Source organism: Aspergillus ambiguus, assembly GCF_047715705.1.
Source record: "Aspergillus ambiguus strain CBS 117.58 unplaced genomic scaffold BDV59scaffold_14, whole genome shotgun sequence".
NCBI lineage: Eukaryota > Fungi > Ascomycota > Eurotiomycetes > Eurotiales > Aspergillaceae > Aspergillus > Aspergillus ambiguus.
The window spans coordinates 455,183-482,137 of NW_027395527.1; the positions used below are offsets into that span (position 1 = coordinate 455,183).

Consider the following 26,955-nt stretch of genomic DNA (forward strand, 5'->3'; position numbering starts at 1 on the left):
GTCAGATGATAAGCCCCTCGAGAATGCGGCATTACTTCTGCACTGCGCTGTAGAAATCGCGTATATTCCAACTCCAAGTCGGTCACAGTTTATAAGTTTTGGCTTTGATGCAGCAGTTACTGCCTCCAATTTCCATCGCCATAGAGTCTCAGAAACGCATATCTTCGTGTCCTACATTTTCTGTGAGACCGGCATATTGTCCGATTCACACTGCATATTTTCACCATAATTTTTCATCCATTTTGACTATAAATTCTAGTTGTTTAAAATAATCCTCGATGTATTTGATGCTTGCTTCACAAAATCTATAAAAACAGTCATGAAAGCCTCGGTTATAAATATAGGCGGGTAACATCTTGTGGTTTGAGCATCGTTTTTCAGACGTGTAAATATGTCGCGGGTGCGCTCCATTATATAGAGGTCACTGGCAAAAGTGGAATCTGTGGGTGCTTTGAGAAGATACCAGAAAAGCGACAAAAATGCAGATAACACGAAATGGAAATGAATCCTAAAGTACCCTTCTAGTTAGCACGAAGGTACTGACAGTGACATTTGCATACACACCAGAAATTGAAAGAGTCCACAAATCCATGTGCTCGGATATAGTGCAGTAAGGTTGATCTGGATGCCTCGTAATAGAGCTCCACACTGGACAACAATGGAGGGCAGTCAGAGACAGCTAGGCTGCAATTTATGCCCGCCTCGTGGATGACTCTTAAGCAGAAGTAGTACTCCAGATGCAAGCTCGTACCGCGTATGCTAAAATCATGGTGTTTGTACTCGGGGTTTTGTCTGCTTGCAAAGGCATTGGGTTGGAGTGCGATGGGAAAGCTGGATTTGAGATCGTTTAGCTCTTCATCGAGTTGGCGGACATTTTCTAGCCGCTTGGCTCTAGATTCCCTCTGGGCCTCATCCGAGTACAGTAATCGGTAGATCTTGGATTTAATGACCGCAAGACGTAGATCGGATGGAAATAGAAGCACATCTGGCGATAATGGCTTCTGGAGGAATTGACGGTCGGACGATCTCAGGACATATAATAGAGGTAGATCGAGGTCGCAGTCACTGTCGTGAATTAAAGGGGGCAAGCGCAAGCGAAGGGCCATTTCTTTATCCGCGCCATAGCACAGCCAGAAAATTGATCTTAGATGGCGGTGGCTTGGATCGTGCTGTCGCATCCGGTGCCCACCAAGATGAAAAAGCACCTGCACTGCCAGAGAAAGTAAAGATCGGCCCATATGTGTTAAGCCCGACGGGTTAATGTAAAGCATCTGGGTCTATAAGCATGAAACCATTGACATTAGGTGATAACACTTACCAAAAACACAAGACACTCTAGCGTTCTTGTATCTTGCCATTCTAGCAAGAGGACGGGTAATAAGCCCAGCACTGCTTGCATATAAGCGTCCGGATCGGCGTTTACGAAGGCCGGATGGTGCCCATGGATCTTGGCTATGAATGCAGTAAAGGCAAATAAAGATGCGTTCAACGAGATCCGACTGATGCCAGCGGAGCGGGACGTAACATATTCATCAAACAGCTTACGGAGCGTGTTTACTTCCACAACCGGAAAGATAGAATGCAGTCCCTCCGCTGAGTAATACGTGATAGACTGATGGATTATGCTGTCTTCCGGGAATCTTGAACTGATCATCTTGGAGGCTTTCAATGGATAGTGAAGTTGGTAGGAATGCATCACCTGGTCGCAAAATTCTTCAAGGCAGAAATGAGACCCACTGAGACGATAGACGGCATTTTGGAATGAAGCTCGTTCTGAGCTACGTGCTTTCCCTAGTCCACAGAGCTCAAGACGCAAGCAGAATGCTGCCAGGGATGTCTCAAAGTCCTCCATGCGCGATATACTGGGAGAGGAGCATAGACAAACATGAGAGGGATCTTGAGTATCCACAAGGAGGGGCCCTGTCCGTTGAGACTGGTTGGCCAGTTGGGCCCTCTGGCGAGCTACCGTAGTCTCCAACGACTGTAGGCGGGCTTTCGCCTCTGCCAATTGCCTTGCAGAAAAAGGTCAGCAGGATTAACTAATTGGCATGACCGTGAGATGGTCCGGAGGCATTTCTCTACCCACGTCTTCAGGCTTTTCTTTTTATTCAAGTCTCCGGACGTGAAAGTACACTGAACTCCTGCAAGTTGACAGGTTTCACAATTAGGCTTCTCTCGATCACAACGGATCTATAGTTTGGCAGGAATCAGTCTTCGGATCTGATCAGGGGGTCATCGAAAGTGTATTTACCTTTCGATGGCGACATAAATCACAGGCACTCCTTGACTGAGGAGCTCGTGGGGCGATACTGCTGGCCTCCATGCCGCTGGACTGATCCATAGGCGTACGGTGCCTCCACTATAATTTCGACGACGGTCCTGAGGATGCAAGGCTGGAACAGTGGTCGTCGGCGCCTTCGGGGCCGATGACTAAATGAACAAGCCCTGTGGCTGACTCATCGGTACCTAAAATCGCCCCCCAGTATACGGATGTGGGTTACCTGTTAAGGTTAAATACGGAGCGCCTATAGAGGGCTTTTGGTAGATACAAATATGCCAAGAGCTCATACTCGTGGCTGCCGACGATCAGCGGAGCCGGTAAGGGAGAAACAACCAAGCTATCAACCACTGTATTCTTGGATCTAGTCGACTCCATGGCTGAGGCAGCTTATGCAACACGCACTAAATCTTTGATCCCCACTCGGACTCCAAAAGCCCCGATGACAAAGCTTTTGGCGTCAAGATCTGGTCGGCTTCAGCCAATCGAGGCTCGAGTGAATAATATACCAGCAGGATATGCGGTCGACTCCGCAAATTCTATTGTATAGACGGGTTTTGATGCCTCCTATTTTGGCAAACCTGCCCCGCGATTCATACGCCTCCACTAATAATGTGAACCCAATTCGTCACCGGATGTACTCAGTACGCAGTAGTATTGTGGACTACCAGTGCTCTCTACGCAGTAGTTCAATCGCGCCAAGACGGAGTCAATACGTCTGCTGGGATAGAGGCTGACGACAGCTATGGGGAATCAAAGGGGTGGGAAACATTGTTAACTTGGATTCGAAGTAGAAGTGCCCGAAACATGGGGATATAAAGCACCCGGTCGCAGCCTTGACACACAACAATCATCATTATTACCATCATTCATCGTTCAATATCCGTTCCACTTCAGTCACGTTTGGCACATCCTTTCTGCATCATGGTTCTCCTTTCGAAACTGGCCATCCTTGGGCTGGCGACTTTCTCCGCTGCGCACCCTGGAGCGCATGAACCTAGCTCTATGACACACGTGCAAAAAAGAGAGTTCCTCAAGGGTGCTAAAAGAAGTCTGGATCAATGTGCTGGCCACTTGGAACGCCGTGGCATCAACACTCGTATCGAAGCTCGCCGCGCTGCTGCGTACGAAGAGTACCGGAAGCAATCTCTGCAATCGCGGGACTACAACCCCTCCGTGAACACGTCCCATCATTCTTCTCTCCACGTCACTCCCGGAACCTCTGAGGACGAGTTGTTCGCAAAGAACCCGGTCTGTATCTTGTCACCGGAGGGGGAGATCGGACCATTCTGGGTGAAAGGCGAGATGCTTCGGCATGATGTCCGCGATGGCCAGCCTGGTATTCCCATCATCCTGGACGGACAGTTCATCGACATCGAGACCTGTGAACCAATCCAGGATTTATACTGGGACGTGTGGAACTGCAACGCTACTGGTGTCTATTCTGGCGTACAGAGCGATATGAACGGCAATGGTGAGGACGCTTCGAACCTAGACAAAATGTTCTTGCGTGGTATCCAGAAGACCGACGCCGATGGTGTGGCGCAGTTCAAGTCTATCTTCCCCGGTCATTACGATGGACGCTCAACCCACGTCCACGTTGTGGCTCATGTTGGCGCCTATGCCCTCCCGAACAATACCATTGCTGGGGGTAATGTCGCCCATATCGGCCAATTGTTTTTCGACCAGGACTTGATCTCCGCAGTGGAGGCCAATTACCCATATAACACCAACAACGTCACTATCACCAAGAACACTGCTGATCATGTCATTCAAGACGAAACGGAAGATACGGCGTCTGATCCTTTCTTTGAGTATGCGCTACTTGGTGACTCTGTGCAGGATGGGATTTTTGCTTGGGTCACCATGGGCATCAATGTCTCGGCGAGTTACGATGCGAGTAACGCTGCTACCTTGACCCGCAACGGTGGTGTTATGAACTCCAACAGCAACTCGGCAGACTCTGTCAACATGTAGGTGTTTTTTTCACTTCGTTCAACCTTCCAACTGTTCCATTACATACGTCGTACCTCCGAGGCCGATATTCCCGTGTACCTTAAACAATCGTGTATTTACCTTCAATCTCGAAGTCGTTCCCTCATTCGCCACTGAAAACGCATCTAAATATATATCTTTGTTACATTCTTCTTTACATGTAACTTCCACTAGTAGGTCTCAAAACCACTGATCCTTAGAAGTAGCGGAAGTAGGTTTTCTTGATCGACTTGGCTTGCTGACAAATCAACCGTCCATATTTACTATATTCAGTTAAGCTTCGTCGACATGATTTCGGTCATGATCCGTTCGGGATGTCTTTGGTGGTTGGGAGAGAAAGGTCGCAAGGTAAAGCAGGAGAGACAATATCAGCATTATCCGACGTCATATGTCATGCCATGACCAAAACCGCGATGGATCGGTGGGATGAAATGCTTAACGGTCCTTTCTATTCCATGAGCATGGAAACACATCTAAGTAGCACGCTACACTATTCTCACCACCGCCGACAAGAAGTCAAAGGAGATGCGTGGAATCAAACATAACTTTACAATCCAGCATTATCGTCGAGGAGAATGCCCCACTCTGTCCGATCGAGTAACTTAGCTTGGTCCTATTAATATCTCTTCCATAAACAACAGGGCGACCTCTGCATTTCCCACCATGGACCGACTCAGGGAGCAAGGTATTATGATATACAGCGCAATAAACATGTCTATTACGACAGCCTTCCGCCCTAATATACATCGAGTCATTTGCACGACAGGGAGGTGGCCCCATTCCAGCTGAGGGCCACCATCAGCGCTGTCTCTACCCCTTCCATATAAGACTTCAATCTTTTCCTTGCTGATAGTGACTCGAGTCGTATCAGGTACGGCTACCTGGTGATACTATGTCATATTTGCGAGGCTGCCAACCGTCTACTTCTTCCCCCCACCCCAAGACCATCCGCCCTACACCCGAAGAAATTGATGAAATCTTCCTTCGCTCCTACAGCATGCTTAACTCGCCTTGTGTCGATCAGAATATATTTGATAGCTTTTCTGAGGCACTTCATATCCCAGGGGATGCCGCCGAGAGGATCTGTACCAGGGTTAGCAGACCGGCAGTGTACGGTATGACGCGATTTGGCTACGTTTAGGATGTTCAGACTAAAGGCTTTGGTGTTTCGGGCCTACGGACCGTTCCTGGATAATTTGAATGAACGATCTTCATGAAACGCCAATATTTATCCGTTGATGCAGAGGTCTCCGTGTCTGTTGGGGTATACGGATTCAACCTGAAACACCCTGAAACGGGAACCTCATTTCATACGGGCATAAATAGTTGTTGGTTTTTCCACGCTTTGGTTTGTTGAAGGCTTGTCTAAATGACAAGAATTTACACCACCAACCACCAGACAGTATGAAATCCCTGCTCTTTGTTGTCCCGTTGGCGCAGGCTGGCACTGTCGTCTGGAACGGATTTTTCAATTCGTCCTATACTCTGGATGAACTCAACCAATGTATGTCTGAAGTCCTCTGTAAGCTCTTGACGCGTGTCTGATGTTAGTAGGGTCATGGAGCAACCAAATCGCACCTTACCAATGGTATATCCACGGCTCTGGCGCAACGTCCGATTATCTGGCTCTGTCGCCCGATTACAAGAATCCCGCCGATGAAGCGGATGCGAAGGGAATTCGAATCACGATTGTGAGTTCTGTGATCGACACTTTAGTCCTACGGTATTAACTATCCAAGGATGATACCTCTTCGTGGAACGGACAGACTATGATGCGGTCCGAGCTAATCCCCCAGACGACCGAGGATCTGGGCTCAGGGCTCCTTTACTATCATTTCTCAATTCAAACTAGAGAGAATAACGCACCAGATTCATCTCTCGAGCACCAAATTGCGTTCTTTGAGGTATGTCTCCCATTATAGAAAGATAGCAGTGAACCTAATATCTTGCAGAGCCACTTCACCGAGCTCAAGTTTGGGGGAAGCCAGTCCACCCTGAACTGGATGGCCAACAGCCAATCGCACTGGTCGGCACCTCTTACAGCTGGAACATGGTACAATTTTGCCTATGAGATTGACTTTGATGCGCAAACCGTTGGCCTGTGGGCATCGAATGGATCCGCTCCCTTGACCAAGGCCGTAGAGCCAGTCAGCGCATCAACTCAGACTAACTCCCAGGACTGGCATATCGGTGAGCTCAGGTTAGACAATGGACAAAGTGGACCTGCTGAGGACTGGTACTGGTCTGGGATCTACATTGAAAAGGGAGATATTACCACCGACATCGCTGGCCCGGCTGCTTAGATGGCAGTTTGCGTACTGATTTCATGTATACAGTTTCATTACGACAGGTCGCTAGCTATTCTGCCTCAATTCAAGAGCTTTTCCTCCTTACATACATGTGCATGTGAGTGCCTGCTTACCGCACACAGTATCCTCCATCAATGCGTAGGTCGGCGCCCGTCGTGTAGGTACTGGCGTCACTGACGAGGTATACATAAGCGCCCTTGAGCTCCTTTGCATCACCATTTCGACCCATCGGGATCATCGATAGCCACAGATCCTGGATATCCTGAGGCACGAAATCGGACAGACCCGTATCAATGTAACCGGGCGAGATGCTGTTGACACGGGCGAAGTCTCTCCACTCGTTGGCCAGCGACCGGGCCAGATGGATACAACCGGCCTTGGCCACGTTGTACGACGTCTGCTCCTGCGGGAAGTTGGCGATATGACCCGACATACTCGCGGTGATGACGAGACTGCCAGTGCCGCGCTGCTTGAAATGCGGGCCGACGGCCTTCGCGCAGTGGAACGTGCCCGTCAGATCCGTTTGGATGACCTCCATCCAGTCGTTGACGGAGCCGTCCAGGATACCGCTGGACGCAGTGCGACCGGCATTGGCGACGAAGGCGTCGATCTTGCCGAACTCAGCGATGACATCCTTGACGAGCTTCTCGACACTCTCAAAGTTGCCAACATCGCATTTGTAGGCCTTGGCCTTAACGCCGTAGTTTTTGATGAGCTCTTCGGCATTCTTCTCGCCGCCCTGCGGCCGCGAGGCATATGTAAGGGCGACGTTGGCGCCCATCTCGGCACATCCCCGAGCGGCCTCGATGCCCATGCCGCGAGGACCCGAGGCGCCGGTGACAACCACCACCTTGTCTTTGAGGCTGAAGAGATCCTTCAAGTGGCTTGCGGAGGGAACGGGGATAGGCATTGTGAATAGAGTGGTAGAGGGAACAAATTGATTGTGTGTGATATAAATCTGTTTCAGCGTGAAGAGGGAGGGAGGGTGACGCTGCAAATGTTGGTTGATATATTGTAGAGTGGACGGGGGTATGACTTCATGCGGGTCGCGGAAGCCCTAAATTGATAGTGATGTCACCACTCCATCAGCCCCTCGATGTAGCCAGTCCTCCCAGAACGTCTCCACCCAGCTAGATCCTTGATTTCAGACAAATCCTTGTTTACTGGGCGCCTTTGGCGTAACTGTCCGGGTTGCCCGGTCTGCCACGTTGCGTCCAATGAAACCGTCCGATCCATGACGACACCATGGCTCCTGACAGCGGATAGGGCCGGACACAGGAGGATTCTTCAATCCCTGTAATCTGGTATACCAGGCGGAGTCTTTTGTCAAGCTAAAACGCCGATCAATGTCGATCGGTTGAGGACCTCGTCACCTAACCATGTCGAATCGCGATAGCAACGTTCCCTTGCGGCGGGCAAGCACTGCTCACGACAATAATTTTGACGACAGTTTTTTGGGGAGGTAAGCGATCGTGGAGGTCTACTAGGCTTCTGCTGTGTTGTCTGATCAAAAACTGCAGAGTGAAGTCGTTTGTCAACCGCGAACGACATATCGGCCAAGTCAGCCGCCATGAATTTCGTGATCGTGCCGACATCGAAATTCATACCTGGGACGGCCCTGACGATCCTGACAATCCGTATGTCATATGTTCTATTTTTGCGCGAATGCAGCTAAAAAGTGTAGATTCAATTGGAGTCGTCGTTACAAGTGGACGTTGACCATCACCATCTGTATAATGTACGTGAACAGCAACTTTCTGATAGAGACAGTACTGACAACTTCAGCTCGATTCTGACTGGTCTTCCGGCTGGTTCCTACGGTGCCGGTGCAGACTATATCTCCGAGCGCTTCCACGTCCAGAACACGCCCTTCCCCAATGTCACTTGGGCCACGACATCCTGGAACATGGGTGCCGCCTTCTGGCCACTCATCTTCGTTCCCTTGACTGAATCGTCAGGTCGTATGCCAGGATATTTCGTCGCATACTTCATCCTGGTCGTCTCATTGTTCCCATCGGCATTTGCACAGAATTATGCGACGCTCGTGGTCACTCGCTTCTTCGGTGGTGGCGCCTCATCGGTCGCCATCAACATTGTCGGCGGAAGTATCAGTGACGTATGGTGGGGTGATAAGGCGCGTAGCATTCCCATGTCCTTGTTCGGTCTGACCAGTGTGATTGGCATTGCTTTGGGCCCGTTCATGGGTTCGGCCATCCTCGCGATCGATAAGAGCTCTCCTTGGAGATGGTGAGCCGCCCGTGCTTCCATTTCACAATCTTGCAACCCGCTAACTCTCCCCAGGATATTCTACATCCAGATCATCTACAATGCAGGGCTAATCCCTGTCTTCTGGTTCATCCTCTACGAGACCCGCGCGGACGTGATACTCGCCAAACGCGCGAAGAAGATCCGGCATGAAACCGGCCGGCTCGTCTACGCAGAAGCGGAACTCTCCCACACCAGCATCTGGAAGCTCCTTGAGGTGTCTTTTGAGAGGCCGATGCGTATGCTTCTGACTGAGCCGGTTGTGACCTTCTTCACGCTGTGGATTAGCTTTGCCTGGGGAATTCTGTTCCTCTTTTTCTCCAGCGTCGTGCAAACCTTCAGCACAAACTACGGCATGAACACGCTGCAGACCGGATTGATCCAGCTGGCTATATCCGTCGGTGCGTTGGTCGGGACCCTTGTCAACCCTCTCCAAGACATGATCTACCTGCGCACGGCGCACCGGAACCATGAGAAACCAGGCCGGCCCATTCCGGAGGCACGCCTCTACACTTCTATTCCTGGGAGTATCCTCTTCACCGGTGGTCTCTTCTGGTACGGCTGGGCCAGCATGCCCGATGTACACTGGATCGTGCCTACGATCGGCATCGGCGTTACCGGCTTAGGAATCTATTCCATCTACATGGCTGTCGTGAACTATCTAACAGACGCATATGAGAAGTACGCGGCGTCTGCTTTATCAGCTGCCTCCCTAGGCCGGAACACCTTTGGAGCATTCCTGCCCTTAGCTTCCTACCAATTGTTCCAGAATCTGGGATACGGCTGGGCCGGATCTCTCTTGGGCTTTATCGGGCTGGCTTTGTCTGTTGTCCCAGTTGTGTTGGTGATGAAGGGACCGGATATTCGGCGGCGCAGCCCGTTCATGCGCGAAGCCACGTTTGGGAATCCGGATGATGTGGCAGCTATCCCATCGGAGAAGGTTGGTGTCGGTGCTGATTCAAATGACGCTAGAGTGCTAGACAATGGACAGGAGTCCGAGGTGTAGACGAAGAAATATACAAGCAGATGGATCTTTACCCGTGACAATACACGAGCCACAGTGGTCCATTGGAGGCTTCCCCAAAACTATGTATATGTACAGCTAAGTGATTCTCATTGATATCTCTGAGTTGATATAAGATACTGTACGTACCTGTTCGTCTGCCGAGTAGATGCATAATAATATGCACATACTACGTATGCATGCAAAGAGGATCCTGTGAAAGCACGTGACTAGATACCGGGTTACCAGAATAGGTAAAAAGATCCCGGACGGGACAACTCCTCACCGTGCGCCGCATGATCAGCCTACTTTATTATGCTGCGCAGCAGCCGGTGCATCTCCATGTCTATCTCAACGCCATAGACCCCTCCGATCGTCCCTGGACCTCCGTCGAGATATATAGAAGACTGAAATACCCTCGCGTTCATTCCCCTTTATGATGACTAATCATATCTCTCATTGGACGGGCTGGACCCCCAACATCGGCCCAAAACGGCAGCTCAAGAAAAACAAAATTGGGATAAACCGACGCTGAGGGATTGTGCCTCGGAAGATATGCGCCAACGCAGTAATTTGCCCACGAGGCCAAGAGATCTAACGAGTTGGATACTTCCAGACCTCGTCGGTCAGCATGGGATCAGCGGAACAACGCATCTTCTCCGCCATCTGGGCGTCATAGGCTTTTGGAGAGCGGGTAATAATAGCGACAAATATAATCCCTCGCCTGTTCGGTTGGATAGGAGTCCACAAGCTCCCCCACCAGCCCCCCAATCGAAGGGGGGCTCCAATCTAGATTCCATGGAAATCAACAGTCAAGCTGGGAAGGAATACCGCGGTCGTGCGCAGAGGCCGTGGATGCGTCCCTCGTGTCTCACGAACGAACGACGACTTGATATGGTCATTATTGGCCCGCTTGGTCACTTTAGTCATTATCATTAGACACGGCGTGGGATGACAGCCGAATGAGAACCCGAGATCTCTGGGTTTCACTGTGCATGGCTCTCCTATGGCTTTTTGCCTGAGAGGCCACACAAAACGAGAGGAGCCTAATATCGAGAGGTGCAGCAGGTTCGCCGGTTGCCTTGGCTTAGAACCCTAGCCGGTTCGGGGATCGTGACAGTCCCACCGAATCCTAGAAAGATAGATAACGACCGGGAATCGTTGAGGATGGGAGCTCCATTGGTCGGGGACCTGGGTCGGATCGTTGCTTTTTATTATTTTCCCGCCCCGAGCGATTTTCTTTGCTTTTCTCGTCCCAAGTAACTTTTTTTCTTTTCTTTTTTTCTTCGTCTGGGGAGAACCAGTTGGTAGGTCGAATCACCCCGCAACGACTTGTCACAGTGCGTCATTCGACGATCTGCCTCTGGAGTTGAGGTATATCTGGCCTGGTTTAGAACCGTCGCTGACAGACTTCGTTTGCATTATGCATAGGTAGGACCCACGTGGTAACATAGTATCCATCGTCCAGCCTTCATCGTGACTTCGGAAGGTCCTCGACTGAGCACATGAGTCCTACCTTTTCGAACCTATCCTAATCGTCGAACCCTCCCGCCGGAGTGACCTGTATCGAACGACCATGTCTGTCATTGACACCAGCAAAGATCTTTCCGCCCTCTTCTCCCAGCAGGTCCAGGCTACGCCCGACGCGCCTGCGTTGGAGGACGGCACCGTCACCTATACATATGCCCAGCTTGACAAAGAGGTGGAGGATATCACTCGGCAACTACGAGCATATGGTGTCAGTCGGGATAGCCTCGTGGGCGTACTTTTGCCTCGGAGTGCTCACTATGTGATTGCCTGTCTTGCTGCACTCCGTGCTGGAGGTGCATTCCTGGTTCTGGAGTTGGCATATCCCCCCGATCTGCTCGCGGATGTCATCGCCGATGCGAAACCAATGGTTGTCGTGACACATGCAGGCGAATCCAGTAAGATTAAATGTGACGTTCCGGTTGTCAAGCTGGACGAGCCAGCTGCGGAGCTCAATGGTCATGCCAGAGAGCCGGCACCTCTCCCTGCAGACAATGACCTTGATCGACTGGCCTTCGTGTCATATTCATCGGGGACAACTGGCAAACCGAAGGGTATTGCTAACCCCCATCGTGCCCCCGTGCTCTCCTATAACCTGCGGTTTGCCGTGCAGGACGTTCAGCCGGGAGATCGGGTAGCCTGTAATGTGTTCTTCATCTGGGAAATCCTGCGGCCGCTTCTGCGGGGTGCCACCGTTGTCACGGTGCCCGATGAAGTCAGCTATGACCCAGCCGCGCTGGTTGACTTGCTGGCATCTAAGCGCATCACGGAGACCCTTATGACACCTACCCTGTTAGCGACTGTCCTTTCGCGTCATCCGCATATCGGTTCCCGTTTGCCGGAACTGCGGACTCTGTGGCTGAACGGTGAGGTGGTCACCGCAGATCTTGCGCGTCGCGCCATCAAGGTGCTACCATCGACACGCTTGCTTAATTGTTATAGTGCCTGTGAAACACATGAAATTGCCTGCGGTGATATCCGGGACATGCTGGATAACGAGGCACAATATTGTCCTGTTGGCCCCCCCTTGGACCCGACCCACACGTATATCTTGAATGAGAACGGCGAAAAAGTGGATGACGGCGTTGCTGGGGAATTGTACATCGGCGGGGAGCTTCTGGCTCGGGAATACATCAACCTCCCCGAGACCACTGCTCAGGCATTCAAGCCTGATACCTTCAGTGCGACGTCAGGTGCTCGTATGTACAGAACAGGAGATCTCGCCCGCATGCTGCCCTCGGGACTCCTTGAGATTACTGGACGTGTCGGGGCTATGATAAAACTCCGTGGATATTCGGTTGTGCCTGCCAAGGTCGAAAATGATATCGTCGAGCATCTAGCGGTCAGCCACTGCGCTGTCGTTGCTCACGGCGAGGGCCTGGAGCGCCAATTAGTAGCGTACATTGTCCGTGACAAAGACGATTCACAGGAGCGTCCGACTGTGGAAATCAATGAGTCTGGACACAGCCCCGCGGCGCGTCGCATCCTGTCCCCTTACCTCGCGCACTATATGATTCCTGCGCAATGGGTGGCGCTGGACGAACTGCCTACCCACGAAGTCTCCGGAAAAGTTAACCTCAAGAGCCTCCCGCCGCCACCGAACGCAACGCAGGTTAACGGCAATGGTACGAAAGCTGAGCGGGATCCAATCGGGTTGGACAACATTGCCTGTATCTGGGCGACAACCTTGAAGACAGCGCGAAATCTTCTGAAACCCGAAGATAACTTCTTCGACCTCGGAGGACATTCCTTATCTCTTGCTGAGTTGGCTTCCAAATTCTCGCGGACTTTTGGCTTCCGCGTCCCAATTTCTCGTCTTGCCGAGGATGCCACACTTACAGGCCATCTGGCTACTGTCCGCGGTATTCGCGACGGACACACCGCCGCTGTGCAGGCTGACCTCCCTGCTGTCCTTAGGGCTGATTCGACACTCGACCATGATATCCGTCCTTCGAGCGCGAGCATTTGCCCCGTTGGAAAGGCTAGTACCATTCTTCTCACTGGTGTGACTGGTTTCCTTGGTCCCTTCCTTCTCAATGATTTGTTGGAAAACACCTCAGCCCAGGTCGTCTGTCTAGTGCGTTTCAATGAACCTGCAGATGATGACCAGCCCGGAGGTGTGGCACGTATCCGGCGCAACCTTCTGGACATGGGTCTCTGGCGAGATTCGATCATGGAGCGCGTCGAGATCCTGCCAGGAAACCTGTCCAGGAAATTGTTCGGTCTTTCGCCTGATGCTTTTGAGGAGCTTGCGGCGCGTGTCGATGTCATTGTCCATGCCGCCGCTACTGTCAATCTAGTGTATCCGTATGCGGCGCTGCGTGGCCCCAACGTGGGCGGGACCCGTGAGATCCTTCGCCTGGCATGCAAGAGTGGTGCAACCGTGCAATATATTTCCACTAACGGTGTGTTGCCACCGTCTGGAGAGACGGGGTGGTCCGAGGACACGATACTCCCTGTTGAGGATGTGCCGGAAAAATTGCTTGATGGTTATGGACAAACGAAATGGGTGGCTGAACAGCTGGTTCTTGAAGCAGGCCGTCGCGGATTGCCCGTGAAGATACACCGTATTGGCACTATCAGTGGTCACAGCGTTACCGGTGCGGCAAACGCTTGGGATCTCCTGACTGCGTTGATTGTCGAGTCCATTAAGCTGGGCTATGCTCCTGACGTTGAGGGCTGGCGTGCTGAAATGACACCAGTCGATTTCGTGAGCAAGGCCATCGTTCACCTTGCTGCACAGACCCAGACAGAGCAGACAGTGCTCCATTTGGGCGACCCCAACCCCGTGAACATGCGCTCTGTCTTTGAGGGTCTGAAGGAGCTCGGTTATGCGACAGAGCCTCTCGGCTGGGATGAATGGGTCGCGCGTTGGACCAAAGAGCGTGGCTCGGTTAAAGGCGGTGATGGGTCATTCACAGTGGACATTCTCCGCAGTGGTATGCCATCTGTAGAGTTCCTGCGTGGTATTGTTGTGTTAAACAACGCTGCCACTAGGCCTTTGCGCGCGGTCGTCGAACGGCCCAAGGTTGATACCCTATTGCTTGAAACATACACTCGTCACTGGTTCGCTAGAGGATGGTTGTCGCGTGCGCCTTCTAAAAACCGCGCGCTCAGTCGTTCGCCCAAGCCCAAGGGTCCCCTGGCAGGCCGTGTGGCTGTAGTGACAGGAGCATCATCTGGAATCGGCGCGGCGGTTGCCACCGCACTGGCCCGCGAGGGATGCAATGTAGCAATTGCCGCTCGCCGGCGTGACGCGCTTGAGGCTGTGAAGGACAAGATGCCACCTGGCCATAGCAAGATCCTTATCCAGCCAACCGACGTTACGAAGCAGACGGATGTTGAGGCCTTGTTCCGTGCAGCAAGGGAAGAGCTTGGCCCAGTTGACATTGTCGTCTCGTGTGCGGGTGTCATGTACTTCACTATGATGGCGAACACGCAGATGGATGAATGGGAGCGCACCGTCGATGTCAACTGCAAGGGGCTTCTCTATTGCTTGTCGTCTGCTGTGCCGGACATGCTCGCGCGGGGTGGTGGTCACATTGTCGCTATCTCGTCTGACGCAGGACGCAAGGTCTTCCCTGGGCTAGGTGTCTACTCAGCCAGCAAGTTCTTCGTCGAGGCCACCCTCCAGTCCTTGCGTCTCGAGACAGCGGGTACCGGCCTGCGGGTGACAAGCGTCCAGCCCGGTAACACGGCGACAGATCTATTGGGCATGTCCACAGATGCCGAGGCCGTAAAGAAATACGGCGAACCGTCGGGAGCACAGATCCTCGCACCGGAAGATGTCGCCAACTCGATTGTCTACGCGCTTCGCCAGCCTGCGCATGTTGCCCTCAACGAGATCCTCATTGAACCCCGTGATGAACCTATTTAGATACATGACAATCCCTTTTTGTCATGTCATATGATGTCAAGGACCTGCCTGGCTGTCTTTTGATTTCAGCAATCAGGATAGTTCTTTCAGCGCGTGGTTTTATAATCCTTAGTGTTTTCCACTATGTAATTCGCGGTGAATCAAGCTGTAATTTGGTGCAAGAAGGCTCCGAGGTATGGATAATCCTCACCCTTCATTGCCAATTCCAGGGATGTCGCATCGGGTAGGTAGGTATTATGTGTCGCGTAGGGTCGGCGTTTGAAGCCTAAGTGCGATTACGACTCGTAGCCCACGAGAGAATGATCGGGTGGTAGGAACGGGGGATAATCTATGTTTGAGACCTCTTTACTGACCCATCTTCTCCCGCAAATGGCAAGGCGAGGTGCTTTTAAACAAAAACTCTACCAGAGCCTTCCGGCCATCAGGCTTGACGGGTGCTTCGATATGCATGGCCCCTGGGACTTCCTTCCACTCAACATCTAGTCCAAGAGCCTTACCGCTCCGGTGTAGATCGCCTGCGACGTATGGGGGTATTACCTCGTCATTTTCGGCGGATAGGATTAAGATAGGTGGAGGAAGCCGGGATGCTGGTCTAGTTGAAGTCGTCGTCGGAGCAGCATCTCGGTAACGAGCCAGACGTTTGAAGGCTTCGGTACTGTCCCAGTTGTTCCATGAGAAGGGCCACAGATAACGATAAGGCAACCACTTCTGGGGATACAGACTGATAAGCATATCTTTGATGCTAGAGGTCGGTGCTTCCATGACCATCCCGGAGATGTGGGTTGCTGTCTGTGCTGGCTTCTCGTCGTTGACTCTCTGGGACAAGTACGTTGCCAGGGCAGTGCTCGCAACAGCTGAACCCAAGCTGTGGCCCCAGAGGACGACCTGAAGGTCAACATCTGGTGCAGAATACATCTCGGTGACCCAACTCAAAAAAGCCTGGGCATCGCGTTCGATTCCCGACTGAGTCGACCGACCAGAGGATCTCCAGTAGCCGCGGTAAGACAACGCAAGGATGGTATAATCCACAGCATCTGACGATATGGTTGGCTTGGTGTCATTTATTGTGCGCAGAATCTGAGAAAGAAGAGGTAGGCGCATTGGCGTGGATCCTCCATTTCCTTGGAAGTAGCATATGACGACGGATCTCCGATTACTTCCGGAACTGATAACATTGGGCATTCGGCCTTCACAGACAGCTAATTTCGTCCCGTCCAGACTGTGGAAGTGTTTCTCCACCCATTGTACAGGTTTACACTCTGCCATATAATCTTCGACGGTTTCTGAGCGTGCGAAGGGGGGTAACCAGGAGAGGTAAAGAAGCTTGTCTTGCATGACAATAATCCAAAAACACTTCCAGGCCCACAGGCCGAGTAATAGCCCAACAAACATAGCAGGGGGCACCAATAGCGGCGGAATCACAGAGGTGAACAGAGTACGCGATCCGGTAATCCCTTGACGTATTCTGAACCCCTGATGCAGGGTCTCTCGGTCACGGCGACTCAAGGGGGTGTTCGGAGTCCAGCAAGTTTGCCGGACCCGGCATGTCCAGATCATCTGGCGCCCGAGGCGCTGGGACGGCCATCTTCTCAGCATCCACAGTCAACCTGGTCCAATTATGTGGTTAACAGATGGGAGGGTGTAGGAAGAAAAGCCGGGGTGGAGTGTGAAAGAGTTGACGAACTGGAACGGAATTGGAAGATCCTTTGGTTTCCCCGCACCAGGAGGCATGAATGACTAAGCAGCGATACATTTCATGCATTATCCTCCTCTCCGGATGCACTATTTGCATTTGCATCGTCCACAGCAGTCCTGGAAATGGTGATGTAGTTGCTTGTCCGTACAGGTACATTTTCTATGGCATAAGTCTTTGCCACACAGTATTATTTAGTGACCAAGAGACCTACGCCCCCTATACCCCTTCGCAGACATGTGAACGTCCTGTGTTTTTTCGATGCGGTGCCCTAAGGTAACAGTAGAATGGAGCGTTCGAAGCTAGTGGAATAGCGGTGATCTCTCTTATTACGAGATAAGCTGTAGCCGTTGGCCAGTGTGTGTACGCATGTGACCTGTTCATGCTCTTTGCGCGATTAATTCGACCAATCTGGATGCCGTGGCCCGCCATCCATCTACAACCTAGTCAATTATAAGTATACTCTGTAGAGGGTAGATGAATCCACAGAAAGAATCTAACTGCGCAATATGGTGTGAATGATGGATTTTGACCCCTCGGATTTCAACGTCATTTGTGCCCTTCTTGGGCTGTTGATGTCCGTTTATGGACTCCTCGCATATTTAATCCGCGAGAGATGTTATTTGTCGGACGCCTGTAGGATCAACTAGTGCCATGTATAAGAAAGAATCTGTGTATATACTGACCGGGCAGTGATTTCATTTCTTCTCGGAGTTCTCCTCGGCCCAGTTTGCGGCCTCGTCGATCCGTTCCGTTTGGCGCAGCATGATACTCAGAACATCGACCGAATAACTTTGGCATTTAGTCGTCTTGTCCTGGGAGTGCAGCTGGTAATTGTCGGCATACAACTACCTAAGCAATATCTAATGTACGAATGGCGCTCATTTGCGGTCCTCCTACTCCCAGGGTTGACGTCGATGTGGATGGTGAGCAGTATTCTGGTCTGGCTAGTGTTGCCACCAGTCCCTTTTCTCCACGCTCTCACCATTGGTGCTTGCATATCCCCAACAGATCCAGTCCTCTCTAGGGCCATTGTAAAGGGGGCATTTGCGGACAAATATGTTCCTCTAGACCTGCGTCGACTTATCATTGCAGAATCTGGTGCTAACGACGGACTCGGCTATCCGTTTCTCTTCTTACCGCTGCTAGTCCTTCGGTATTGCTACCCCGAAATTACTGAATATGCAGTGGGACAAATTTTCTCTCATTGGATTGGAGAGATATGGCTCTACGTGATATTTGTAAGCATCGTGTATGGTGCTGTGCTAGGGTGGATTGCTCAGTCGATGCTTCACTTCACGGCTATCCGGTTGTCCATCCTTCCCTACTTCTCTTGCATTGAAAGTATTCCCATTGATTTGCATTCCAGTGAATACCTTGACTGAGAGACGTTTACCATATTCTCAATTTCCTTATCTGTGAGTCCCTTAGATCCCTATATCTGAATTGGCTGACCGTGTAGCTACTCGCTCTCGGCACCATGGGGATGGCCAACAGCGATGACATATTAGCATGTTTTGTGACGGGAAATGGTTTTACCATGAAGTATGAACCCTTATACGATACTAGAATAGGTCGATAACGTCATCCCAGCGACTGGTTCCGTATACAAACGATGGAAGACACATTGCAACCGACAATTGACTTTCTGCTAAACATGTCCATGTTTATCTGGCTGGGGGTCACCTGTCCGTGGTCATCATTTATTGACTCCAGCATCATTCCTTTGCATCGTCTTATATTATTGGCAATGCTAATTCTTCTCCTGCGGCGCCTTCCGGTGATTTTGACCCTGCGCCCATGGGTTCACCAAATAGGAACAACTCGTGATGCGCTTTTCATGGGATTCTTCAGCCCCATTGGAGTGAGTGCTATCTTCTACTGTTGCCTCTGCATTGAGTATCTCACCACATTCGATGTGGAGGACGGGATTACTGGTCTAGCAGAGGCGATGAGAGTAGTTGTGTGGTTTATGATCATGACTAGTGTTGTAAGTATATTCCACCACCATATGCTTTACTGTTCATTAACTTCACTGTGGAGTTGGTTCACGGGCTATTCATACCCCTGGCCATGTTGAGCAGATGGTTGCTAGGCTTTCTTCGACTACCTAAGGGTGAAAGCCAGGAATTGTTGGTAGAATGAGAATATACAGCCGCTATATGTCTATCCGTTGAAATTAATTTTTAATAGTCTGTTGTGACCATCACCAATTCGCTTCAACCCACCAGGTTCTCTTACAGTCAACCCATGAATATGGGATAAGTCACCAGAGAATGCGATGTCGTACTGCACTGCTAAATATTACGTCATATCAAATTTCTAAAATACGTAGGTCCTCAGGCAGCCTATCTGGGCTACGTACGTCCTGCTACCTGGCGCATAACTACGTCAGGTATACCTCCAAACTACCTCTTGTATCTGCAGACTCAATCGAAGCATCGAAGGATATGTTCTCTTTCTATCTAATTGCATATCAACTAAATATTTGCTAGGGCTATCACTGAAGCTATGAGTGAATGTTGCCAGAAAGCCTTGATTAAATCATCTAATGTAATATTCAAGCCGATAGAGCACATGCTGGAAAGGTGCGGGTATTGGGAAAGATCCCAAAGGCTACGCTATCTTCAACATCGAGCCATTGGTCTCACTCAAGAAAAATGGGAATATATTGATGCCTACCAGGTAATTGATGAATACAGGGAAGCGTTATCAGAACACTACGAAATAAGTCGCAGATTTCGCGACAAGCTGATGTGTTCACCCGTCGCCAACGACCCTGCCGAAATTAAGCGTCGCAAAGACAAATTCGGTTACGACAATTACCTCTCGGCTATAAATAAGGATGTTTCCAAAGCAATCGAGGAGATAGCAGCCGATGTGAAGCGTGCTATAGGGTACACTCCCTTGTATCGTGCTTTGACATCCTGACAAAAAGAAGCAGGCAGGCGTGTAAGGTGTGCTTGGGGTTGTAGAGACAGAAGGATTTGGAAAAGCCGATTGGTAACAAAGCTATCTATGAATTACCCCGTGGTATATGATTACTGCCTGTTATCAGTCAGTTCAGGAAAAAGCATGTAGCTTCGTTTCAACCCACGACACCCAGTTCTCTTCACATGGGGCGCTCAGATCAATTTTAGAACAGTGGGTTTTATTATTTTCAAAGTTATAATACAAACATATGATGCCATTATGCTCCAGAAACCCTGACTGATGTCATACAGACTTTAAAGCCTAGATATAATATCTGGGTAGCACTGCACGGAGAACAAGTAACTAAAGCGCTATCTCACATGTATGCCTATGATGAAAGTTTTTCGCCACGATGGTTTCGTACATTAACCAGTATTACTGGACTGACTATGGCGCGAATGCACAGCCACAAGACCGTCCTTATCCCGAAAAGCACCCTGACCTGGGTAGCCATTTAACTAAGAACTCTTTGAATGGGTACCAACACAGAGGATGTACTTATATGAGATGTTCGTATAGCACACATTAGCCCCGAGACTGTTTGGTGTGGTCTTTTACCAGTATTATTGCGGTCCCGCCATGTATCGGGGAGAGCACCACACCTTCAACATAGCGGATGCTGATGTGGAATAGTATATCCCGCATGGGAAGGAATAGAATACGAAACTTGAAGGAGCCATCTAAGCTGTATTCGGGGGATATCCACGAGCAAAGGACATGATATGGTGAGAATAAATCGCGCGAGACAATTGTCGACCAATCGGCGTCTCTTAACCATACCTAGCTATGAGGTAGGCGCCAACCGCTCTATGACGCGACAATATGAAATTCGAAGGAGGCACTGCTAGGTAGCTTGTAATCCGTTCATGGAAGAAATGGCGCACTGTTTGTGGCCGCATATAAAACCAGCGCTCCCAGAGTGACTACGAATTACAACTCTCCTTCATCTGATCCTCTCCTGTCAAACGACGACAATTTTCCTTCCTATAAGGGCTACTATGGAGACACACGATCAAAAAGACAGAATTCGGATTGCGGAAGAGGGGACTCAGCCGCACACACAACCTCTGGCACGTCAGAGGTCCACGGCCTCTTCGCTGTCGATACACAGTGTACACGGGAAAGTGGCAGCCCCGGAGAACCTCCTCCCTATCACCTATAGAACCCTGTAAGTGCTTTTCCGACTGCAATTTCCCGTTTAACTTTGCTCAATGCTAACGTGTGATGGCATGGAGGTCATACAAGGTCGAGCAGTCGAATGAGAAGGGTAGCGAAGATTCCTCGACGAAGCAAGAAAGAAGGCAACTCAAAGGTGATCATGAAACGTATTGGTCCTCGTTCGTCTGCTAATTCTTTTGTAGGCATCACTGAACTGGATTGGCATCGGCTGTCGGTTGATGAACTTCAACGATGTCTCTCTACCTCTGCTACTCAAGGCCTTTCTGGCGAGCAAGTAAATCGTCGATATTCAGAGTACGGGAGAAACAAACCGACCCCACCTCCATCCAGATGGTTTCGCACAATGATAAGCTATCTCTTTGGTGGTTTCGGCTCCATTGTTTTGTTCGGCTGTGTCATGGTTTTCATAGCCTGGAGACCCCTCGGAAACCCACCCGCAGAGGCAAACTTGGCTCTTGCGATTGTCCTATTGGCAGTTTTCTTTATTCAGGCCTCTTTCAACGGGTGGCAGGACTGGTCCTCGTCTCGTGTTATGGCTTCCATAACAACTATGCTGCCCGACCAGTGTATCGTGATCCGTGACGGCAGACAGCTTAGTATCAGTGCGATTGATCTGGTACCGGGAGATGTCATCCATATCAAGCAGGGCAACAGATTGCCCGCTGACGTTCGCTTTATTCAAGTATCTGCAGACGCAAAGTTTGATCGGTCTATCCTTACCGGTATCGGCTCTAGGACCCCCCCCTCCTTCTCAATGTTTACAACTACTAATAAAAGTTAGGCGAGTCGGAACCAGTTTCTGGCACAGTGGACTCGACAGAAAATAACTATCTTGAGACTCACTGTTTAGGTCTCCAGGGTACTCACTGTGTTTCGGGGACAGCACTGGCCATTTGCGTCGCTACAGGCGATCTCACAGTTTTTGGGCGAATTGCTGGTCTCTCAAACCGCCCTCGCGTCGAAATGACCCCAATGCAACATGAAATTCGCCGGTTCGTTATAATAATCGTGAGTTTTATCGTCACAGTTGTGATAATCGTCGTCATTCTATGGTACGATACAGACCCGTTTCACATGAACTTACTCTAACGGATTGACTCTGTAGGGCCGCTTGGCTTAGGAAAGATCATCCGGACTGGATCGATGTGCCAACCCTTATTGTGGATTGTGTCAGCGTCGGAATTGCGTTTATTCCAGAAGGTCTCCCCATAGCTTTAACCATGAGCCTCACGATCGTCGCGAATATCATGAAAAAGAACAAAATCCTTTGCAAGACAGTTGCAACGGTTGAAACTCTTGGGGCGGTTTCTGTTATCTGTTCCGATAAGACAGGTACACTGACCAAGGTAGCTAGCTGTTTCTCGCATTACATCAAGTAGAGTAGCTAAAAAGAGTTCGCAGAACGAAATGTTTGTGACCGATTGCTTTTGCGGCGGCGAGGAATTTACGTCTGAAGAGGCTAAAGGTCTCCTGATACATGGAGCAGACCCAAATGACCTACCAAATACCTCTATCGGTATCCTTCGACAAGTCGCTGGTCTTTGTAATGCGGCTGAGTTTGACGCCTCGACTTTGGATCGCCCACTCCATTTCGCTAAGATTTATGGCGACCCAACCGACCAGGCCATACTCAGGCTTTCCCAATCGCTGGGACCAGTCAGCGAACTACGAGAACAATGGAAGAAGGTATTTGAAATTGCTTTTAACAGTAAGAACAAATTCATGATCCGTGTAATGTTGCCCTCCAGAGATCAGTCCAGGAACGGGTAAGTGCATCTAAAACATTCCAAACTGCGGAAAGACCTAACAATAGTAATCAGGTTACTATTTGTTAAAGGAGCGCCCGATGTTCTCCTTCCGAGATGTACTTCCATGATCAGACGGGATGGAACGGTCGGTGAACTTTCCGTAGGAGACCGCAATAAACTCGAAGCCATTAAAGATCGGTGGTCTGCAAAGGGGAAGAGAGTCATCCTCTTGGCACAGAAAGAAGTCACCGATGATTGGCTAAACTCATTGCTCAATCTTCAGGATGAGAGACTCGCCCTACACGCAGCTGAACAGCGCTTAATATTTGTTGGTATTGTTGGTTTGGTTGATCCTCCGGTAAGCACATCACCTGTGCCTTGTTTCTACATACTAAAGGCCTACAGAGAGACGAAATCCCCGGTGTTATTGACACTCTCCGGAATGCTTCGATCCGAGTTATGATGGTGAATATAATGAATACTAAACATGAAGTCCAAACTGACGCTAAAGATAGGTAACCGGCGACTACAAATTAACAGCTCAAGCAATTGCAATGGAGTGTGGAATTATCAAAACACCACCTGCATTTATTGACGATATAAAAGCTCTAAGCTTCACGGAGAAACCCACTGCAACATTCTCCGACACAACAACTGCTATCGTTGTCAGCGGTCCCGAGCTGGTCAGCCTTGGAGATGAACAATGGCAGAAGCTGTGTACTTACGATGAGATTGTCTTCGCCCGTACAACACCAGAGCAGAAGCTTCGTATCGTCAAAGAGTTTCAGCAAAAAGGCAATATTGTTGCCATGACAGGCGACGGTGTTAATGATGCTCCCTCCCTCAAAGCTGCTGATGTTGGTGTTGCTTTGGGAAGTGGATCGGACATTGCTATTGAGGCAGCAGATATGGTCCTTCTCGAGTCATTCTCCGCTATTTTGGAAGCCGTCAAGTACGGAAGATTGGTATACGGTACATTAGAACCACCTCCCAATCAAGCTATTGGACATTACTCACCTACTACCAGACAACCTGAAGAAGACCATTGTCTACCTTCTCCCGGCCGGAAGTTTTAGCGAGCTGTGTACGCAGACACCTCTGAGATATCACCCGAGCTTAGTAGCTAATACAGGTATAGGGCCTGTTATGACAAACGTTGTATTAGGGGTTCCACAGATTCTTTCCTCGTTTCTAATGGTATTTCATTGTCATTCCTTGACCTTCGAGCTTTGACTAACCAATGACATTATATAGATCATAATTTGGTAAGAAATGATAGACCAACATTCAAATAAAGCGAACTAACAAGAACCACATAGTTGCCTAACTGACTGCGCTGGTGCAATAACTCTTGCTTTCGAAAAGCCAGAGTCTGATGTACTCCTTCGACCTCCAAGAGATACACGGAATGATCGACTGGTCAATGCGAAATTACTCAACCACGCATATGCTTTCGTTGGGCTCTTGGAATGTTTCCTGTCGTACGTGATTGCATTTTGGCACATGCAGGTTTGTGATCTCAGCTATCGTACTGATGTACAACCTTAACCTTGTCTAGCGGAGAGGTATCCCCTTCAGCGCTATGATCTTGAAATTCAACAACATGGACCCAAAATACGACCCCGACTACGTTACGCAAGTGGCAAATGAAGCATCTTCTATTTACTTTGTCAATCTGGTTATCATGCAATTCTTCAACTTGCTTGCTATCCGCACCCGGAAACTAAGCATCTTCCAGCAGCCACCAATCCTGAACCGCGAGACCCAGAACTTGCTTCTATTTCCGGCAATGGTGTTTGCATTATGCATAGTATTTATTTGTATGTTTCCCTGTTCCTTTACTGCTGCTCTACTAACATACATATGATTAGTTTGCTATATTCCGGGTCTACAAAATTCCATTGGCACGACAACAATACCGGCAGAGAACTTCTTCCTTCCTGTTGCATTTGGCCTTGGGCTTCTCATACTTGATGAAGGGAGAAAGTATTGTATTCGCCGCTGGCCTAAGAGCTTCATTGCTAAAGTTGCATGGTAAAGGATCTGCGTGGAATCCCGTTCGAAGCTTTTGCTCAAGGAAATAAATTCCTTGTTCTATAGAACGCTGGTGACAAACTTGCCAAGATAATAAATTTATAAAGGTATAAAAAAGCCATTCATTTTCATTGAAATTGTACTCTTATGTCTCTTTTTTCTACTACTTGCTGCTGAAAAAGCACTTGTATGGAAGTCGCTGCGTTGCTTGACAATATAAAAAGTGATGCAGAATTAAGCATATAAGGTCAAGTATAGTCCAATTTTCCAATGAAAGGCTACCAAAATCTGGGGTTACGTAGTCAGATCTCTCTTCCATTCATATGTAGGATGACTTTGCGTACCTCACAGCGTACGGACAGATTTCCTCGCCTCCATATGATGTCCAGACAGCTTGTTCTCGCACAGGCGTCCCAGTGCGGGCAGCATTGATCATCCATCCCTCCTTAATGAATATGGCAACATGTACTACCCCACTGTCGCAATTCCCGTTGTTGCCCCAGAAAATAAGGTCGCCCTGCTTCGCCTCTGCCCTGGGAAGACGCGTCCCCAGGTTGGAATCGTACTGGTCCTGGGCCACTCGAGGAATCTCAAAGTTCAGCGACTTACAGATCGCATACTGAGTCAAGCCAGAGCAGTCAAACCCGCCACTGGATGGCCCATCACACCCGCCCCCGCCCCAGACATAAGGGATACCAAGCTCATCCTGAGCAGCACTTACAATGGAGGCACCCGATGTATTGCCATTTCCACTGTCACCGTTCCTGCATTTATCGGTGGCGTACCCCGTGGTACCCGTCTTCACGTAGTAGTCCGCCACGTAACAGCCGTCGGCAGTTTTGTCCCAGAGGCTATTGCCGAATATACTCTCTCCGGGGCTCTGACAAGTGACCGTAACATCACTTCCTTTGGTGTACTTCTTTATGCTATCGTAGCTGGTGCCCGGACCAGAGCGACAGTTCACATCATCCCCTGTGATGGAATATGCAGTGGCAATGTGAATCGGGGCTGCAAGGATCATAGCTAGGACTGGGACGTATAGCATCTTAAGAATTGTATAATAAGAAGCAATTCGGGAGTGTCGTAGTAGTCGCAAGGGCTTGATTGAAGTTGTTATGGTAAAAGATGCTTACTCGTAGAAAGGGAACCGCCGCCTTTTAAAAGGTCTATACCTGTTCAGTCTACTAGCCAAGTTGTAGGTGAATCTCGCTTATTTCCGGTGTCCCTAGCTCCCCCAAAAATTCTCGTATTGCTACCACGATTAGAACACATATATGATTGCTCGTATTCCAGATATCGTTCCATCTCGTGTTTACCTACGAGCAATTCGGTAGCTTCCAACCCCATTTTTATGAACAAATTTAGAATAGATTCCTTTTCTGACGAGCAAGAACCACACTAGAATACTAAATTGAGATTTTATCGGAGAAATTTGTGTGCCTAGATTGTTGTTTACAAAATAGACGCAAGGAGATCCATAAATAAACTGGTGAAGTTAGCATTCTTGTGACTGCCGATCATCATCCACCTGGCTTCTTGAGAAAATTATTGGGTCAGTTCGCCGAGGATTCTCCACCACATCTTTTGAGAGCTGGGACTTGGTAAAACATAAAAGATAAAGACCTGAACAAATTAGAAATAAGGGGTAGGTCACACGTATGGTAAACGGATAGTAGTAATCATGCTGCAAATTTCGTGTCCTCCTGCTTGGGGTGAAATTCTGGAGTTCAAATCATTGCTCCACGGTATATTTGGAACGCTCTACACAATCGTGATTGGAACTTTTTCTGGTACTCTGAGACTCAGTAAGCTGTCTTCGTGCATTTAAAGTAACCAATATGGTAGGTCAAGTCTGCCATGTAGCCGCAGTCGTGGTGGATTATCAGGCATTCATTTACCGTACAATATGTCCAGAGGCTGACTATACATTTTTAGACACCTTAATTGTCGCACAAACCTTGGAATCATTGCTATATCGGTGGATAAAACACCCCCAATGATTGTTCAGCTGTATTCCCAGTTATGCCGCGGACTAGTTGGAAGCACACCCACTTCACCATAGGTAATGTATCTA

At 49.6% G+C, this 26,955-nt stretch overlaps 11 protein-coding genes across 11 annotated transcripts; 7 read left to right on the forward strand and 4 right to left on the reverse strand.

Moving 5' to 3' along the window:
* Nucleotides 1–52: 52 nt before the first annotated feature.
* BDV59DRAFT_207704 (Zn(II)2Cys6 transcription factor) lies at nt 53–2,385 on the reverse strand. Its single transcript, XM_073695051.1, has 5 exons — nt 2,252–2,385; nt 2,087–2,190; nt 1,319–2,012; nt 565–1,271; nt 53–508 (listed from the first exon to the last, which is right to left on the reverse strand). Exons 1-5 carry the CDS (start codon nt 2,339–2,341, stop codon nt 256–258), a joined length of 1,848 nt encoding a protein of 615 aa, XP_073548366.1. The 5' UTR covers nt 2,342–2,385; the 3' UTR covers nt 53–255.
* An 817-nt stretch (nt 2,386–3,202) lies between these two features.
* Nucleotides 3,203–4,355, forward strand: BDV59DRAFT_207707 (intradiol ring-cleavage dioxygenase; the record flags this gene model as incomplete). The annotated part of the gene is made up of 1 exon (XM_073695052.1): nt 3,203–4,355. One exon carries the CDS (start codon nt 3,203–3,205, stop codon nt 4,253–4,255), a length of 1,053 nt encoding a protein of 350 aa, XP_073548367.1. The 3' UTR covers nt 4,256–4,355.
* Nucleotides 4,356–5,365: 1,010 nt separating this feature from the next.
* Nucleotides 5,366–6,634, forward strand: BDV59DRAFT_27350 (glycoside hydrolase family 131 protein). The gene is made up of 4 exons (XM_073696105.1): nt 5,366–5,777; nt 5,828–5,964; nt 6,013–6,177; nt 6,226–6,634. The coding sequence occupies exons 1-4, from the start codon at nt 5,678–5,680 to the stop codon at nt 6,574–6,576; spliced, it is 753 nt and encodes a 250-aa protein (XP_073548368.1). The 5' UTR covers nt 5,366–5,677; the 3' UTR covers nt 6,577–6,634.
* BDV59DRAFT_177681 (SDR family oxidoreductase) lies at nt 6,585–7,602 on the reverse strand. Its single transcript, XM_073689656.1, has one exon. It carries the CDS (start codon nt 7,490–7,492, stop codon nt 6,692–6,694), a length of 801 nt encoding a protein of 266 aa, XP_073548369.1. The 5' UTR covers nt 7,493–7,602; the 3' UTR covers nt 6,585–6,691.
* A 10-nt stretch (nt 7,603–7,612) lies between these two features.
* BDV59DRAFT_27352 (putative MFS multidrug transporter) lies at nt 7,613–10,129 on the forward strand. The gene is made up of 5 exons (XM_073696106.1): nt 7,613–8,044; nt 8,103–8,219; nt 8,267–8,320; nt 8,368–8,829; nt 8,884–10,129. The coding sequence occupies exons 1-5, from the start codon at nt 7,962–7,964 to the stop codon at nt 9,851–9,853; spliced, it is 1,686 nt and encodes a 561-aa protein (XP_073548370.1). The 5' UTR covers nt 7,613–7,961; the 3' UTR covers nt 9,854–10,129.
* Nucleotides 10,130–11,107: 978 nt separating this feature from the next.
* Nucleotides 11,108–15,426, forward strand: BDV59DRAFT_27358 (non-ribosomal peptide synthetase). The gene has a single exon (XM_073696107.1). It carries the CDS (start codon nt 11,427–11,429, stop codon nt 15,252–15,254), a length of 3,828 nt encoding a protein of 1,275 aa, XP_073548371.1. The 5' UTR covers nt 11,108–11,426; the 3' UTR covers nt 15,255–15,426.
* BDV59DRAFT_27337 (alpha/beta hydrolase) lies at nt 15,427–17,172 on the reverse strand. Its single transcript, XM_073696104.1, has one exon. The coding sequence runs from the start codon at nt 16,848–16,850 to the stop codon at nt 15,600–15,602; it is 1,251 nt and encodes a 416-aa protein (XP_073548372.1). The 5' UTR covers nt 16,851–17,172; the 3' UTR covers nt 15,427–15,599.
* A 287-nt stretch (nt 17,173–17,459) lies between these two features.
* BDV59DRAFT_177704 (Cation/H+ exchanger) lies at nt 17,460–19,010 on the forward strand. The gene is made up of 6 exons (XM_073689658.1): nt 17,460–17,583; nt 17,641–18,256; nt 18,317–18,365; nt 18,410–18,492; nt 18,541–18,937; nt 18,989–19,010. The coding sequence occupies exons 1-3, from the start codon at nt 17,466–17,468 to the stop codon at nt 18,330–18,332; spliced, it is 750 nt and encodes a 249-aa protein (XP_073548373.1). The 5' UTR covers nt 17,460–17,465; the 3' UTR covers nt 18,333–18,365; nt 18,410–18,492; nt 18,541–18,937; nt 18,989–19,010.
* A 650-nt stretch (nt 19,011–19,660) lies between these two features.
* BDV59DRAFT_177705 (uncharacterized protein) lies at nt 19,661–19,995 on the forward strand. Its single transcript, XM_073689659.1, has one exon. The coding sequence runs from the start codon at nt 19,702–19,704 to the stop codon at nt 19,876–19,878; it is 177 nt and encodes a 58-aa protein (XP_073548374.1). The 5' UTR covers nt 19,661–19,701; the 3' UTR covers nt 19,879–19,995.
* Nucleotides 19,996–20,918: 923 nt separating this feature from the next.
* Nucleotides 20,919–24,885, forward strand: BDV59DRAFT_193080 (cation-translocating P-type ATPase; the record flags this gene model as incomplete). Its single annotated transcript, XM_073692157.1, has 13 exons — nt 20,919–21,030; nt 21,282–21,821; nt 21,881–22,151; nt 22,205–22,445; nt 22,501–22,865; nt 22,920–23,205; nt 23,253–23,312; nt 23,363–23,819; nt 23,875–23,931; nt 23,986–24,034; nt 24,167–24,356; nt 24,406–24,667; nt 24,719–24,885. The coding sequence occupies 13 exons, from the start codon at nt 20,919–20,921 to the stop codon at nt 24,883–24,885; spliced, it is 3,057 nt and encodes a 1,018-aa protein (XP_073548375.1).
* A 274-nt stretch (nt 24,886–25,159) lies between these two features.
* Nucleotides 25,160–25,926, reverse strand: BDV59DRAFT_201784 (uncharacterized protein; the record flags this gene model as incomplete). Its single annotated transcript, XM_073693888.1, has 2 exons — nt 25,160–25,169; nt 25,226–25,926. The coding sequence occupies 2 exons, from the start codon at nt 25,924–25,926 to the stop codon at nt 25,160–25,162; spliced, it is 711 nt and encodes a 236-aa protein (XP_073548376.1).
* Nucleotides 25,927–26,955: the final 1,029 nt, after the last annotated feature.